This window comes from Micrasema longulum, unplaced genomic scaffold (assembly GCF_059751315.1).
Source record: "Micrasema longulum isolate JH-2025_06_02 unplaced genomic scaffold, ASM5975131v1 h1tg000210l, whole genome shotgun sequence".
In the NCBI taxonomy this organism is placed as follows: domain Eukaryota; kingdom Metazoa; phylum Arthropoda; class Insecta; order Trichoptera; family Brachycentridae; genus Micrasema; species Micrasema longulum.
The window spans coordinates 132,914-150,095 of NW_028277415.1; the positions used below are offsets into that span (position 1 = coordinate 132,914).

The following is a 17,182-nucleotide window of genomic DNA, read 5'->3' on the forward strand; positions in this document are numbered from 1 at the left end:
TGATCAGACTTGAAACAGAGGCAGGCATGATTACTAATATTCAATAAGGATTTTGATTTTTTTAAGAATAAGACGATTAGTAATCTGGAATTTGATTATGAAAAGGGGGTAAAACATGTACATTTATAGAGAGTTAAATAGTAATGTAAGATGAGGATGATAAAGATAGACATGGCATGATCAAATAAAGTAAAATCTTAATTCTTGTCATGTTAAAAGAAGATACAGACGAAGGGCAAGGGTAAGGTATCAAACACATATGATAAAATATATGCATGTGGAAGAAGCCAGGAATGTATGTCAGGATAAACCCATTTGTCATTGCATTCTCTCTATTCGATATTTAAAAAAAAAAAAATATTCATCAATTTCATAAAAAGGACATGTTTTTGTAAAATTGTAAACATATCTACTTTTACACATCTAGTATATGTTACCACTGTAACTCTCCAAAAAAAGAGACTTACTCTTGTGCGTGGAGAGTGACTTACACTGTTTTAGTTGTTTATTTATAAGAGTTTATGTAATTTTAAATACAAGTACATAAAAAAGAAATATAAAAACATAAGATATATAAAGAAAAAACATAAAACAATAATACATTCATACTATTTAAAATTTAATGTTGTTTTTACACGAGTTCAAAAAAATTCATTAGATTAACTTTAAATTTATTTATTGATATATTATTTTTAAGAGTTTTTATTTCATTTTTTTACACCATTGAAGACAAAGCTATTTTGACCATGACTTGTAGGGAATTTAGGAATTTCAATATTATGTTGGTATCTGAGTGACTTATTCATCTCAAATTCTTTAATTTTTTCTTTTTTATATATTTGTAAAATATAATTTATTTTATAAAGTGTGTCTACTGTTTAAATATTTTATATAGACTTTCCGTATTGAATGTTGAGGGTTTCTTTAAAATTACTTTAATAATTAATCATTGTACTATTATAAAAGGGTTTATTTATAAAGACTTAAAATTTTACTGCAAAATAACACCTACACTTTCCATATTTTGTCGCACAACACGTGCTACCAACGAACTATTCTCATATTCCTTTTTTCCAACCTATTTATTTCAGTTTTCCTAATATATTGCGAAACCATTTATTCAAAGTCACAACGGTTATTATTTGATATTTTACATGTCTTTTTTTAAATTATTTTTTAATTTTATTTTCTTTTGAATATTAGTTATAAAAATGAAAATGATTAAAAAAAAAGTTAAATATAAATAATAGTTTCCGAAAAAATATATATTTAATTTCCTAAAACGGGGAAGCTATCCCTAGTTTGGCAGTTTAATGTAACACCGGCAAAAACCAAAAAACTACTTCTCATCAAATCCACTGTATATATAACTAAATGTACATTGGTGTGATGAATACCAACTTACCATAAAATTTAAAAAATAAAAATTCATATTTTACACGCGCTTTTTACTTAAAGTAAACATGAACCTTCATTATTATAATACCCCCAAAAAGTTATATAATTTTTTCAATAATTCTAAAATCATGGTGTCGTTCTCAGCGTCCTTGAGATGATTTCACGAAAATGGCGTTACATAAATTATCCAACTAGAATTCAACTAGAACTAGAGTCGTGCCAATAAAAGCGGTTTTATCTGAGCAATCTGAGAAAGATTGTTAAACATTTTGATTGTTTTTTTGTTTTACTGTTTCTAAATAAATTTGTTTGTATTATTATATTGTTATATTATATTGTTTTGTTAAAATATAAGTTATTCCAAAAACGAGTTACTAAAACTTATAAAACTTCTTGTTATGTGTAAAAATACAGTTGTAAAAAGCAATTTATCTTTATTTAAATAAAGTTAAGGTTTATTTTATGTTTAATTGAAAATTGATAAACTACAGTGCCCAGATACTGAATAATCTTAATGAAAAAAAATATTTTCGTAAGAAAAATTGAAGCCTAAGCTTGTAATTTGTAATTGAGCTAGTAACTTGTGACCGGTCATTGGCTAAATTAAATGCTCTTTTTTCGAAATTTAAACTTATACAGTATTTAATACTTTTTTTTACTTTTACGGAAGTTTTATTTTAGTATTTTGATATTTTATATGCAGATGATGATGATGGACGCTGTAATGCGATCCAAAACATCGGTTAAGAGTACGAATGATACACTGTGGAATAACCTAGAAAAACTCATTGTACATTATTTATTTATTATTATAACTAACGGCCGTCGCCAATTTGTACAAAATTAAAGTTAAATACAAAGTTACATAATATAAAGAAAACATAGTTAATTGTTATGTTTAAACTCAATAAAAGTAATGTACCTATAAAGTAAAAAAAAAGAAAAAAATATTTATAGTAAAAGAGTATAGAAGAAAAGTAGTAAAAAAAAATGCATTTTATGTTAGTAAATCTTACATAGGCACACATTGTTAGGCCCACAAATTCATCTTGTGCATCTAAACGGCCGTAAAAATCTAAGAAGTTTAATTTTTATTATATTTATTGGAAATTGGAAATTTTATGCCATTTTTTTGTTTTATTTTATTTTATGCTATTTTTTATTATATTTTATTGTACATTTAAATATATGTTTATACATATTCGAAAAAAAATAAAACTTTTTTAATATAAAAAAACTTCATATATACTATTCGGCAATAGTAAAAACTTGTGTCTTAACATTTCCCTTGGATCTAGTCAGATTGAAAGAGTTTACGTCACAAGATACTTAGGGTTATTTATAGACTATCAACTTTCATGGAACCATCAATCTGACCATGTAAAATCCAAGATTGCACCTATAACTGGAGTTTTCTATAGACTTGGGGGCTTACTTCTATTATCTCTCTATCTATCCTCGCCTCTGTTGTATACACCATGATTTGGTCTGACACACGTTTTATATATCCGAATTATGTTTCCAATAATCATGTGTTCATTGTACTATACGACATTTTCTAGGCATCCAGATGTTTACTAACTGAGATGGATATGTTCTCATCATCACTATGGCAGCATCATCTGCATGGCATGTGATGTTAATGACCTTATCTCCCTTAGTAGATTCACTACTTTTTTTTATTCTTAAGCGTTTTTTTTAAATATATTTATTCTGCTTGTATAAGAAAAGGTTTTTGGCGTATATATTAATGTGCTCTATTCAGTTATAAAGGTGCTAAACTTGCTTTGCTTCTTTGTTGTTCTCAATATGTGTTATTTTTTAAATGTTTATATTATTTATGTCCCGAATTGAGTTGTTGTAACTCCTGGGAATATAATTCAACGTATTTTACTGGTTAAATACTTTGTGTGATATGATTTATCTTTTTAAAAAAAATATTAAAAAATATCAACCTACCTACAAATACAATACCATACTAAACTAAACTATGTGCATGATACCAAAAGCCCTATGTTGTGTTGGGATACAACTAAATGGAAAGTGGAAGTAAAGACATATATTTAAAAATACAAAAATTAAAATTAAAACATAAACAACAATTATTTCATATCACTATATTTATTTATTCATTTATTCAGATATTTAGAACATTACAGAAAAAAAACCCAAATCCATATAATTAAGAATAGTCCAGAAGGAGCGTAGAATCATATTTGAATACATCGGACTGTATCCAATAATTCCCCCACTTAGGACACACTTTCGCCGCGCGCATACTTAAAGTCACCGAGTAATATTGCCAGATCGCGAAGAATATAACTATAAAACAAATGTAAGGTACAAAATAATAATTTGTTAATTTTTCAAAAATTTTATTGTGCACTCGGAAACATTGATTGACACAACAGAGTAGATAAGTAAAGGGTCATTTAATAAGAGTAATTGAATTTATGAACTTTAAACTTAAAATATAAAACAAATTTTATTTTACATAAAACGGATATTTTTATTTCATGTTAAATAATATTTTATGTTTTAAAGATAATGTTGGTCAAATGTCCACCACGGCGTTGTTTAATCCGAGGTTCAATTTTCATTATTTCTCTTATTATATGAGCAAAGTAGGGTAAAATTTTTACTATTCTGGCAACACTAACGTAATTTCCATTTTGTTTCTTCGACAATCTGACAGATGGAAAAATAATTCAAATTTTAAGTAATGTGTGACGTACACATTCATTTGATAATTACACATGAAATGTGATTGCATCCTGTTTCTTTAAGATCCTAGCAGTATTTCTACACTTTAAAAGGACACAACACGGCATAGTTAAATTAGAATCAGGAGTTGCATACTGAGCGACGTCTACAAAGAAACTAATGGGTCAAAACGTAAACCTACTCATTTATGAGTAGCTGAGTTGCCTTCTGTTTGATGTGCGTATGCGGTTTCTGGACTATTCTTAATTCTATGTCTTAATCATTCTTAATACAATAATAAATCACAAACAATAGTAGATAGTTATGTTATTAAAATGATATAACGAAATGTAAACTGAAAAATTAAAGGTTAGAATTTGCTTTCCTAAGAGAAGGTCCACTGTCGTGATATATGTTGACATCCGAGGTGATGCGATTAAGTAGCAAGATTGCTCTACCAACCGGCATAACGTTCTGCATCGTGGTAGGTAAAACAATTGATGCTATCTTTGTCGAAGATAGTTATCAGGTACGAACAGACCTACATCCATAAGAATTTCTGAGTTATGTATGCGACCTGGAAAAAGTGAATACCCAAATGAACGTCCCTCCTCCTCCATAATGACTAATAGCCTAGCATCCCCAGTAAAAAGTCGGTTGGGGAGAGCCAAGGATAATATCCATACTCTTTTAGGTACAGGTAACGCAGAACCCTGCGAGCACCATATTAATAATAAATATTATTTTGCAATTTATAGAAGCAAAAATTCACTAACATTTTCTTGCATACCCACGAACAGGCCATGCCTTTCTGGGTTTTTTTGTATTAATATGTATTCATTGCTATGTAATTATCCTTTATTTTTTGAATACTCTGTATATATAATTCTTATGTATATTGTAAAAAAAAAAAAAATGTCTCACAGCGGTCTCCTGTAATGGTCTCTTCTCCTAGACAAAATCTAATTCTGAATATTTCTCATGACGATAGATTTTATTTTTGAGAACTGAATATTGTTATGTTCATTTAGGAAAAAGAACTATTTTGGGGATTATATTAATTATTTTATTTTGATAATGTATTAAAACCTGAAGCTGTGTATCTTTGTCTTATTATTTGTCACTACAATATCATTTTATTATGGGTAATTAAGTAGTTTATTCATGAGATTAGTCATTGCTTTATAGTTTTCACAAAATGTATCATTTTCATGACGTGAATTAAGTTGCTACCAAACCAGTTAATTTGACTTGTATAACCGGATATATTCGTTACCACGAAAATTGTAAAGTGATGTAATAATTATAGAATCAAGTTCAAAGGCACAGTATCATTAATGGTAGCGTATTATGTGCTGAGAACATAATGTCACCAATTCTAGTAATGGCAATTTTGAATTATTTGTTCTACTATCAAGTCAATAAAATATAATTATTTCTATTAACGGCAATCGGAAGTGCTACAACTACTACTACTACCATCACGCCATTTCCCCGTAGGGGTAGGTTGAGAGAATGGACCGCCACACACGTCTATCCTGGCATATATTCCTAGCTTCTTCCACATCTTGTCATACATTCCCTTCGGTTCTGTCTGCTTTTGACATGACCAGACTTAAGATTTTGGTTTATCTGATCATGCCACGTCTTCCTTGGTCGTCCTCGTCTCACGTTACCTTTTATTTTCGCCATATATACTTGTTTTACTATTCTTTCGACGTCCATTCGTTCTACGTGACCAAACCATCTCAGAGACCCTTTTTTAATCTTATCAATTATACTTGACTCAGGTTTACACTCTCGCCTGCTTTCATCATTCGTAACCCTGTCATACATTGCTTTCCCACACATTCGTCTAAGAGATCGCATTTCAACCATGTTCACTCGGCTTTCATCCTTTCTCTCCCAGTTCCATGTTTTACTTCCATACATAAGTGTTGGGACTAAAACTCCGTTTTTTTAAAAAGGAATAACCCGCTAAGCCTCTATTTTGAGGCTTGTCAGCAGGTGGGATCGAGAGGATATGGAAGGAGGTAATGAGGAATAAACCACAACACCCAGACCAATTGAGAAAAAAATATTTCTTGGATATTTTCTTTCAACTGGCAGGAATCGAACCCGCGACGCCAGTTTCACAGATAGCCGTCTAACCAACTGCGCCACGGCGCCTGTCTGTTAATCTATCATATAAAATAAATTGATCGTTAAAGGCCAAATTATCGTATTTAATAGTTTTTGACAAATTAGTTCTTAAAAGTGTTTTGATGACTTAGAATTTATAAAAAGGAAGTAACGTTATATTTTAGAATATTTTTATAAGAAAAAATTATAAAATCAAAAAAAAAAATGTTTATGTCAGTTTACTTATGATTTTTATACAAAGATAACATCATTATTTTATATATTTATGTATTCGCCACAACAGGCTAAGAGGCCCAATTACGGTAGTAAAATTAAATGTGTTATTCAAAGTTATATTTCATGCTTAAATAAGTGTTTTTTTTTCATTTTCTGTTAAATTCACAAAATGTCAACACGTCTTGCAGCTACATAGTGCGAGTAGTAAAATTTGAGATTCTAGTTTCCGTTTCCAAACACATAGGAGCTAGATTTCTTACCGTCAACGCACTACGTAGCTAGAAGACGTGTTGTACAAATTTTATTTTTTATTAAGTATCAACTCTCAGGTAAAAATCCACCAAAAGGAAATCTAGCGGAAAATACTCGGTCTGGTGGTGGGCTCGGTTAGTTTGTCGGTCCGCCATTAAATAATAATAATAAAAAAATTATCAATCTATTTGTTCCTTTATTTTTGAATGCATTGAATAAAGAAATAGGCCTTCAATTCAATAAAACTAATCGTTGTTTGTTTATTGAACTGGTACGATACTTTATTAATCATATAAAATATTTGGCTAACTTCTGTGAGACAATCCTTTAAAATGTATGTTTATACTAGAAAGACCGCAGATGCTCCGCGTATCTTTTACTATGTGTCCCGCGCTCGAGTTGTCATATGAAAATATGTAAAAATATATCGACGAAAAACTTTAAAAGGGAGAAGTTTATCTTAAAAATAAAAAAAATATGAATAAAAGTAAAAAATAAATTATTTTAGTCAAAGCTCTTATACTCTTTTGAGAAACCTTTCGAGTTAAGTTAATCGTGGTAATATAAAGCTCGTTTCATTGTCATTGCATTGTTTTAAGAATTAAAAAAAAAAAAAAAACAAAAATATCCGAGATTTTTGTAGAAGAAAATATGAGAGTAAAAATTTTAATTACTTTTTTTTACATTCATGTCGATTTAATGAGAAAAAGGTCCAGTTTAGTACATGTTATTATTATTGATAATTATTTTACTGAAGACACTTTACAACACATTAGAATAATGTTCTTATCTATCTCTCATATATTCCAATAAATACGACCCCAAATATGGCTATGTGTTGTGTTCGGAAATCTACTTCGGTCCTATCTATGGCCGTGCAGTGAGTCTTCCGAGCGGTTGAGGCATATTGACAGATTCGGCGTGTCTTACACAGAAAAAATATTTGAAAAAAAATAATTCCCGCTTTTGCAAATAGTCTTAACACCATTCTATGTAATTTTGTCCTGCCGTGAGGATTTTTACAATCTTATGATATATGGACCATATTGTGTTATTTCAATTTAACACTGATGAGCAGTTTCATATTAAAATAATAATAACTATCCTCGTCTAGTGTATGAAAAAATATCGTAAAACCTGAATTTAGAGAGAGGCGTATTATGTCATCATTGAATCATTCTCAGGGAATTTAATTAATCATTGAATCAACATATCTCGTAATTATTACAGCAAATAATGATGACGGGCGTCGGAATTACGGTGACAGTAGCCGTTATCCTGGCGATTGCTCTTCCTCTGACACTAGGAAAGGACTCAGCGCTGGAAGATGCGGAGTTGCTAGGAGCTCAGTATATGGAGAAGTTGGACAAAGCTGATGCTATTAGGAGGATTAATGGAACCCTCGCTGAGTGGCAATACGGCTCCAACGTCACTGACGCCAACGACCAATATAGAGTAAGTTGTAGTTATCTTTTAATTTATAAAATTTCAATTCATCAATATTTGCAGAATGGTGAATGTTGAACAGTTTAAAGTTGTTACTTTAATTGACAAATCAAATGTTTTAACTTCTGTTAATACCCAAATTTTCAAAGTTTATATATTATTGTTGAGATATCCATACACTATTTCATTAATTTAATCAGATTTTCCTGGAATCATGACCTGCCAGTAGCTAATTTAAGTTATCACACTCTGACATCTACCATTTTGTAAATTTCTTATTCTTTCATAAATATTTTTGTTATTGAAAATTATTTTTGCAATTTCTACTTAAAATTTTATGTATCCAAATAAGTTTTAAATAAAATAATAAACTTTCCTCTAGATCGAAGTGTCGTTGGAACATGCTAGGGAGGAAAAGGAAGCCTGGAAAGAAACAGTCAGCTACCACTGGACTGACTTTCAGGACTACGATCTGAAGAGGAAGTTCAAGAAATACTCTATCCTTGGAAGCTCAGCTCTACCTGATGACAAATTTGAACAGCTCAAGAGGTCGATTTCTGAAATGGAGGGCAACTACGCCAAGTCCAAGATTTGTGACTTTTTCAATGCCTCCAATTGCAATCTTTCTCTAGAACCAGGTAATTTACCCATTATTATTGTTTTTGAGATACCAACTGTCCCACAATATAACGTTTATTTTGGTGTGCATGGATTATTTTTTAAATATTTCTTTATTGCAAAAGCAGTAACGTGTTTCCATATTGTAAATTCAAAATAAAGTCTGAAAAAAGTATAAAAAAACTATGTAATACTTAATCTATAATATAAACGAGTAGATATTACGCTGAGGATTTATGAAGAAAGAGACTAACTAACTAACTAACTAACCATCACGCCATTTCCCCAGAGGGGTAGGCAGAGAGGATAGAACGCCACACACTCTGTCCTGGCACACTTCCTTTGCTTCCTTCACATTCATACATCTTCTCATGCACGCACGTCGATTATTCCGACTTTTCACATGACCACTTTCAAGAATTTGTTGTACTTGATCATGCCATGTCTTTCTCGGCCTTCCTCGACTTCTACAACCAGACACATTCGCATCATAAATCTTTTTAGCCGTTCTTCTATCATTCATTCGCTCCACATGACCGAACCATCGCAAAAGACCTTTCTTAATTTTGTCGATAATGCTTAACTCAGCCTTGCATTCTGCTCTAATTTCGACATTAGGGCACCTATCATACATTGTTTTTCCGCACATTCGCCTGAGGGATCGCATTTCAACAGCATTCAGTCTACTTTCGTCCCTTTTTTTCCAACTCCATGCTTCGCTTCCATACATTAGGGTTGGTACCAGAACTCCATTATGAACTGCTAATTTAGCCTCTTGCGATGGACACTTATTTGCTACGACAGACTTTAAGGCACAATTAACTCTGTTACCGGCACTAACCCTCCTTTCAATATCCTTGTCCATATTTCCATCTCTAGTAAACATACTACCCAGATATACAAATTCTTCGACCTGTTTCAAACTATCTCCATTTACTACAATCTTACATTCAGTCATAGTTACATTTCTTTCAAAGACCATGACGTTCGACTTTTGCACATTCATTAGCAAATCACTCTCCTTGCACACTTCGTAAACCTTTGTAACCAAGGATTGCAGTTCCTCTTCGCTGTCAGCTAGGAGGACTGCGTCATCGGCGTACAGAAGGCAACTGACAGTTAGATTACTCATTTTCGCTCCCACATCCATACTTTTCAATTCTTTCATACATTTATCCATGTATATGTTGAATAACCACGGTGACATTACACATCCCTGTTTGACTCCTTTAGGGATGTCAAACCAGGAAGTTAATGACCCATTTACCCTTACACACGCTACACTATCTTTGTACAAGGAAGCAATAGCGCGGACAAGGTTGTCACTCACTCCATACTCCGATAGAACCATCCATAATTTTTTCCTATCAACTCGATCAAATGCTAAAGAGACGGTGTTAAAAATTAATGCAGTAATATAAAAAAAATAAGCGTATATTTTTAGAATAAAGTAGGTAGTAGTTGTAGCATTTGTTAGGTTCATCGTAAAATTTTACGGGCAATTTTTTTTCTGTAAACTAATACTTTGCTCAATCACTTTTTTGTAATATTTTTTGTTCAATGTTTTAGCAAAATATAAAATCAATATTTATTGTGTTTATTTCTTTTAGAAATTACCGAGATTTTTGCAAGCAGCGTCAACCCCGAGGAGCTGAAGCACACGTGGGTACAGTGGCACCAGGAAGCTGGAGCCAAGGTCAAGGGAGCCTTCACAGATTATGTGAGGTTAAGCAATGAAGCTGCTGTCATGAACAGTAAGAATTTTGAATTTGATACCCATAATTATTCGTTAAGAAATTCCAAGACATCAATCAATTAAACTTTTGTTCCCGGAAGGACGAAACCGCATTATAAATTTCCTCTCTTTCGCAATGTCAGGACAAATCTGGGTCGGGTTTGGGAGATGTCGGTTTATAGAGCGCTTTTTGGGAATTTATATTTCTTTTTTATAATTTATGGGAGTTTAGACATTTTGAAGAGACAGGGGAGCTCCGTTGTCCCAAAATCTGAGGTCTGCGGGTTACTGCTATGAAATCCATGAATTCAGAAAACCTTCACACTCTTGCAATGGCCACTTGAAAATGTCCTTTCGTCGAGTTATTTTTTTATTTCTTCAGGCTATTTTGAGGAAGTGCAACTATCGGAAGAAAAATATTCTAACCCAGAAAAGGTGGCTCTGAGACATCGACAAATCAGCATACATATTCAATGTCCTTAGTTTTTTGTCATTATTGGTTCGATTTCTGGCAAGGTCTAAATGAAATATTTGTTGAAAATGCAGTCTTACATCTTACTATACAATATTTGATAATTTGGATTGGCACCTGACATGGAACTGATTACTTTATCTTCATGCAACATCTGATCAAGATATGCCGAATTTAGAGTATGGTCAGGTGAGGAAAAGGGAATATGTCATGACAAGTAAAACAAGAAATCTGCTTACGTCCTTCTACATCGGACAAAAATTTCTCCGACTCTCTCCGACCAATACAGATTAAAAATGCAGTCAACACCTTCCTTAGCCTGGAAATCCCACGACATTTCTATGAATCTGGGATAAGGTTATATATCCTCGGGCCTATATAGTATTGCTGCCTTTGAGCCAAAAAAGTATTGTCATGTTTTGGTAAAAGGCCCTAATAAAGGAAAACAAAACTCTAATTGACTTGTTATATCTATGGTTAATTTAATTTGCTTTTCGTTTTGGGTTTTGTATTAGAATTTTGGATTTTTGAACAGAATAACGAAGTGGATCGTCAAATTTTTTTCAATGCAATAGTTATTAGACCGGCAATCGATACAAGCTACTTTCGGTCCCGAAAAAATATATCATTCTATCGGGAAAATTGTTATTGCTTAACGATTTAACTATCTCAATAATTTCTTAGCGGGTAAATACTAGTAAGTAAATATTTTTATGTTTAAATTGCTTTCAGATTTCACAAACAACGCTGATAGTTGGCTGAGCGAATACGAACAAGATGACTTTGAAGATGAGATGAGGAAAATCTGGAACCAGTTGAAGCCCCTTTATCTCCAAATCCACGCTTATGTAAGAAAACGTCTCTGGGATAAATATGGTGATTCCGTTATTTCCCGCAAAGGACCGATACCTGCACATATGCTCGGTGAGATTTGATTTTTCATTATTAAAAATAAGAATGATATGTATATAAATATTTGCATGTAACTTCTACCAATGGCTCTTTTTTGTCAAATTTTAAATTGGAGAAAACTTAATAATACAAAATTATTCTAAATAAGTATAAATAAACTATAAATATAAGTAAAAAATCATAGAAATATTGAGAGAAGCAGATGTATATATTTTATCATTTCTAATCTGTTTATTATTTGTAATAAATATTTAACATAATTTAAATTATTGTCTTAAGTGTAAATAATATACAAATATTTTTTTATATTTCTGTACAAACTCTTTGTTTACCCAATAAACTAAAAAATAAATTAGGCCACATCTTGACTTAATGTAGTTGTAATTTTTTTTCAAGATTTTTTAATCAATATGCACGTTGTCTCTGTTTCACGCAATACGTAGGTATTTAAATTAATGTGTTTGACCATGGCTACTTCGAGTTAGTTTACGAAAGGCTGGTTATTTTATTTATTTTATTACATATACGTGGAACATGGAACTGGCAGAGGAAGGATGGAAGCCGAGTGAACGCGGTTGAAATGCGATCTCTTAGACGAATGTGTGGGAAATCAATGTATGACAGGGTTACGAATGATGAAATCAGGCGAGAGCGTTAATCTGAGACAAGTATAATTGATAAGATTAAGAAAGGGTCTCTGAGATGGTTTGGTCACGTAGAACGAATGGACGACGAGAGAATGGTAAAACAAGTATATCTGGCAAAAATGAACGGCAACGTTAGACGAGGACGACCAAGGAAGACGTGGCATGATCAGATAAACCAAAATCTTAAGTCTGGTCATGTCAAAAGCAGACAGAACCGAAGGGCATGTATGACAAGATGTATGAATGTGGAAGAGGCTAGGATCGTATGCCAGGATAGACGTGTATGGCGGTCCATTCTCTCTGCCTACCCCTACGGGGAAATGGCGTGATGGTAGTAGTAGTAGTAGTAGTAACATATATCTGTAAAAAAAAATTGCCTGTAAAAAATTTATAATATTAAATATTTGGTTAATTATTATTGAAAAAAAACATACATTACTTAATACTCAAGATATAGAGACAAAAATAAAACCAAAAAATTCAAGAAAACAGCTCTTAAACAATGTGAAAAATCATTAAAATTATCCAAAATAAACATCAGATATAATTTTGTGTTAATTATTTAAATAAAATTGGATTCCTGATAATTGTATAAGAATTAACGAACTTTAGGTAACGTTTGGGCTCAGCAATGGACTAACGTGGAGCCATTTAGCAGGCCCTATCCAGACAAACCTGACCTTGATGTGTCCTCTACCATGGTCGAACAGGTACCGCATATTTTGTTACATCCATAGATACAAGTAGGTGTAAATAGTTTTTTTAAACTATTTATCTGTAATCCAGAACTTTGTAGTGGATTCAATTAATTAAAATACTGTTTTCTGTTTAATTTGAAAGTAAATTTTATCCTTTCTGTAGATATAAAACCATTTTACTAATATTTCACGAAAGCTGAAAAAAAATGCAAAGGCAATAATTATACATAATTAATTTACATTGAAACCGAACATTCTAAGTAATAGCAATGACATTTTATTTTAAAATCATAAATACTCTCTAAATTGAAGCGCAATATCCATTGCAAGTAAAAAATGGTGTACGTTTTTGTGAGAATCACAAAAATTACGGACTTTTAACAAAATAGAGAGTAAGAAAATTCCACTCAAGATTAGTACAACAGGTATGAAAGACAACTTAGTTGTAATAAAAAATGTAAACATACACAAACATTTATAGGTAATGAACCAATTATAATGTGCCCATTCAAAAAACACGAACAAGAAATGGCCAGGCAAAATATTGTACTCATGACTTCCAAAAATACGACTCAATTTAAAATAGATACTCGTAGTCCACCTAATAAAACATTGTATGTTTTGTCCTATCTTCAATCTTCCCTTATTCTCTTGTGGCCACGTTGCGTTGGTCTTTCAAATCTTTGGGTATATAAATTCAAGTATCCTGCTGTAATGTATGAGGTGCAGTAATGAATTTTCTAATATTCTCAGCTTGTTATTTTTGCGTTAATGCCGAATTGTCAGCAAGCGGCTCCATCAAATTAACAATGTCATTCTTTCGATGGGTAGTGATTGTCGATCATAGAAAAATCACCGTCTTTAAAAAGTTTAAACCAATAGTTGTAAACATTGTACGATACAACTCTCACCGAGAGTTGCTTGAACCAATTTACACGCTTTATTTTTTCCTAGATTTTCCGTATCAGAAATGCTCTTTAATTGGTGGCATGTAGGGATCTACTGAATGAGTAAATATTCGGCGTCTAGTCAAATCAAAAAACCCTTAACAGTAGTATATAACACCTAAATATTCACAAATGTCATATCTTAGCGCATCCTCACCTATTATTAAAGTTATCATTAAAATGCTGGTTTTATCTTTAGAACTACACTGCCTTGAAGATGTTCCAAATGGCTGACGAATTCTTCCAATCCCTGAACTTGACCGCCATGCCCCCGAAGTTCTGGCAGAACTCGATAATTGAGAAACCAACTGACGGTCGTGACCTGGTGTGCCACGCTTCTGCGTGGGACTTTTACGATGGAGAAGATTTTAGGTATATAAAGACGCTTGCGGAATGCAGCAGTTAATTGAATTTAAAATACTAACTTGTAATCTAACAATAATTTTGATGTCGTAAATCTCTACAGAATATTTAAGCAATGTGTAATAACATGGAATTATAATATACCAGAAGGCGCGTAGAATCAAGTTAGCATACATCGCACTGCGTCCGAAAATTTCCAAATGCCCCCTCTCCCCTGCACGACATTCCATCTGCGCGCGAACAATATATTATCATAACACAAATATTAGATTATTTTTTGTTTCGTTTTACCACAAAAAATATTTTAAATAAAAAAACAAGTACTTTTATAAGGCAAACGTAAAAAATATCACTAAGTAATCATTTATTAATTGAATAAAATTAATACAGTTTAATATTATACTAAGGCTTATTAAAGGAAAGCCGCATAAAAAATAGACTACCCTGGCAATTCTGACAAAAAGTCCGCCTTGTTTCATTTTACAATCCGACAGACAGTAAAATAATCGAATTCTAAAATAATATTATTTGTGGATTCGCTACTTACACATGAAATGTGATCCCACCCTATTCCCTTTTAATCCTAGCAGTATTTCGACACTTAGGGGCACAACACGTCATAATTGAATTTAAATCGGCGGTTGCGTACTAAGCGACGTCTACAAAGTAACTAATGGCCAAAACAGAAAACTACTTATTTGTGAGTAGTTTTGTCAGCTTCAGTTTGATGTGCGTATTCGGTTTCCGGACTATTATAATTCTATGTGTAATAATAAATATTCAGTTTCCTATGCAAAAAATATTTGAGTATAAAGGATGGGAGTACGGAGTTAAACAGTTTACACTTTTTTTTTGCACCACAACAGGCCAGGAGGCCCATTTACAGTGGTAAATTACATCACAGAACACCCAGGCCTGAGAAAAAACACAGTTAATTTTTTTGTGTTCTCTCCGGGAATCGAACCCGGAACCTTCCGTGTGTGAGTCAAGCATCTTGACCACTACACCACGGAGGCCGCCAACACGGTGATGGTGTGACTCCTCGAGCGATGGTGCACAGAATAGACAGTGAATAAACCTCAGAGTAATAATGCGCTTCAGCGGTAAAAACGCCATTGCGCTCTATTGCATAGAACAAAAGCGTTGCATATTTTTGGTATAGTTTGAAAAAAGACGTGTAAAGACGCTTTTGTAACTGCGCTTACGACTCTCGACCTGAATACCTACGGCCCATGGTTTTGCTGTAAACTATAGTTAACTTCGTAATTGATAATCCTTTTTGTCCATATGGGCAGCTCTACGGCGGAAGCGGCTTATTACTCTGATGAATACACTACAACATAACTGAAATTAAGATTTAATGACTGTATTGCATTAAAGGTGATTTTCAATAAGTGAATTATGATTGAAACTATGGGTTTAAAAAACTCGCATATTACAACAGAGTTGGAGAACATTTTAAAGACGGAAATATGAAAGTCTAGGCATGTATTGGGCTGACAACCTGGAATTGGCTGGTTTAAGTGGCCACATTACACACTGTGTAACATTCACCATTCTGCATTTATTTGAGCAGACACATTTCTTCAATTCTTCCATCTGTTGATTGTTGTGAAGTTAAAAATCTGAAACCTTTATTGATGCGGGTGAGGTTCATGTGCCTGAATTATTTTTACCTTAAAATACTTAGATAATTTTCATACGATGTATCTTCGCCTTTAACTAATTAGTTTAATTAACAATATATTTAGTTTGTAAGTATGTCCAAAGGCTTGTAGACAAATACTGAATTTTACAGGTCATTAGCCCTGTAAATACCTAACCTTTCATATTATATTTCTTAAAATGTTTTCCATCTCTGTTGTAGTATGTTAGTCTTAAGAAACTCTCTAGGGGGTGAAATCTAGTCTTAGTCAACAAACATTTTGACGAACTCAAAATATTGTTAGTAAAAGTACAGTTGTTTATCCATATCAAGTACTACAATATGATTTAACGAATACCTGTTTATAAAAACGCGGTATCTTCGGCCTAACTCGTAAAACTCGCAAGTTCATGCTTACTTTTGCTCAGGGGAGAACAGAAACATTGTTTAATTCGGTAGTGAATGGTAGCGAAGCGTTTTTAATAGATTTTTTTTAATGGATCATTGTACGGATGTATAACTTTAACACATCGTTTTTGACCATTTTTGGACTTACGAGTTTTACAAGTTAGGGTGGCGATATTATTAAATCGTAAATGCCGTTTCTATTCCTTAAAGGATTAAGATGTGCGCTGAAACCAATTTAGACATATTTCAAACTATTCACCACGAAATGGGTCATGTGGAATATTATTTGCAGTACCGAAATCAACCACGAGTATATAGGGAAGGTGCCAATCCAGGTAAAGAACTTTTTCACCTTAATATTTATGGTATTTTTTATTTTTAAGGATTAAACAGTGTACAGTGGTAAACTCTATCGATTTTGAAACGGTGCATCATGAGATGGGGCATATCCAGTATTTCCTGCAGTACAAAGATCAACCCACGATTTATAAAGAAGGAGCGAATCCAGGTTTGAATTCAGTGCAAGAAAATGATTTAATGGTTTGGGAAAACTCTGTATGCTTTGTGATGTCGAAACTAT

At 32.5% G+C, this 17,182-nt stretch overlaps 1 protein-coding gene across 5 annotated transcripts in view; it reads left to right on the forward strand.

The window, feature by feature from the left end:
- The window catches only part of LOC148283700 (angiotensin-converting enzyme-like), a 63,735-nt gene that overhangs the window by 38,297 nt on the left and 8,256 nt on the right, over positions 1-17,182 (forward strand). For 3 of the 5 annotated variants that reach the window (XM_088243376.1, XM_088243381.1, XM_088243379.1), the window contains exons 2-8: positions 7,942-8,166; positions 8,540-8,795; positions 10,386-10,529; positions 11,715-11,906; positions 13,154-13,251; positions 14,386-14,558; positions 16,986-17,110. In XM_088243376.1, coding sequence (XP_088099502.1) covers positions 7,942-8,166; positions 8,540-8,795; positions 10,386-10,529; positions 11,715-11,906; positions 13,154-13,251; positions 14,386-14,558; positions 16,986-17,110 — 1,213 coding nt within the window. Of the gene's footprint in view, positions 1-7,941; positions 8,167-8,539; positions 8,796-10,385; positions 10,530-11,714; positions 11,907-13,153; positions 13,252-14,385; positions 14,559-16,812; positions 16,938-16,985; positions 17,111-17,182 lie in introns of all 5 variants that reach the window. The other 2 variants (XM_088243378.1, XM_088243380.1) reach the window with 1 other exon arrangement.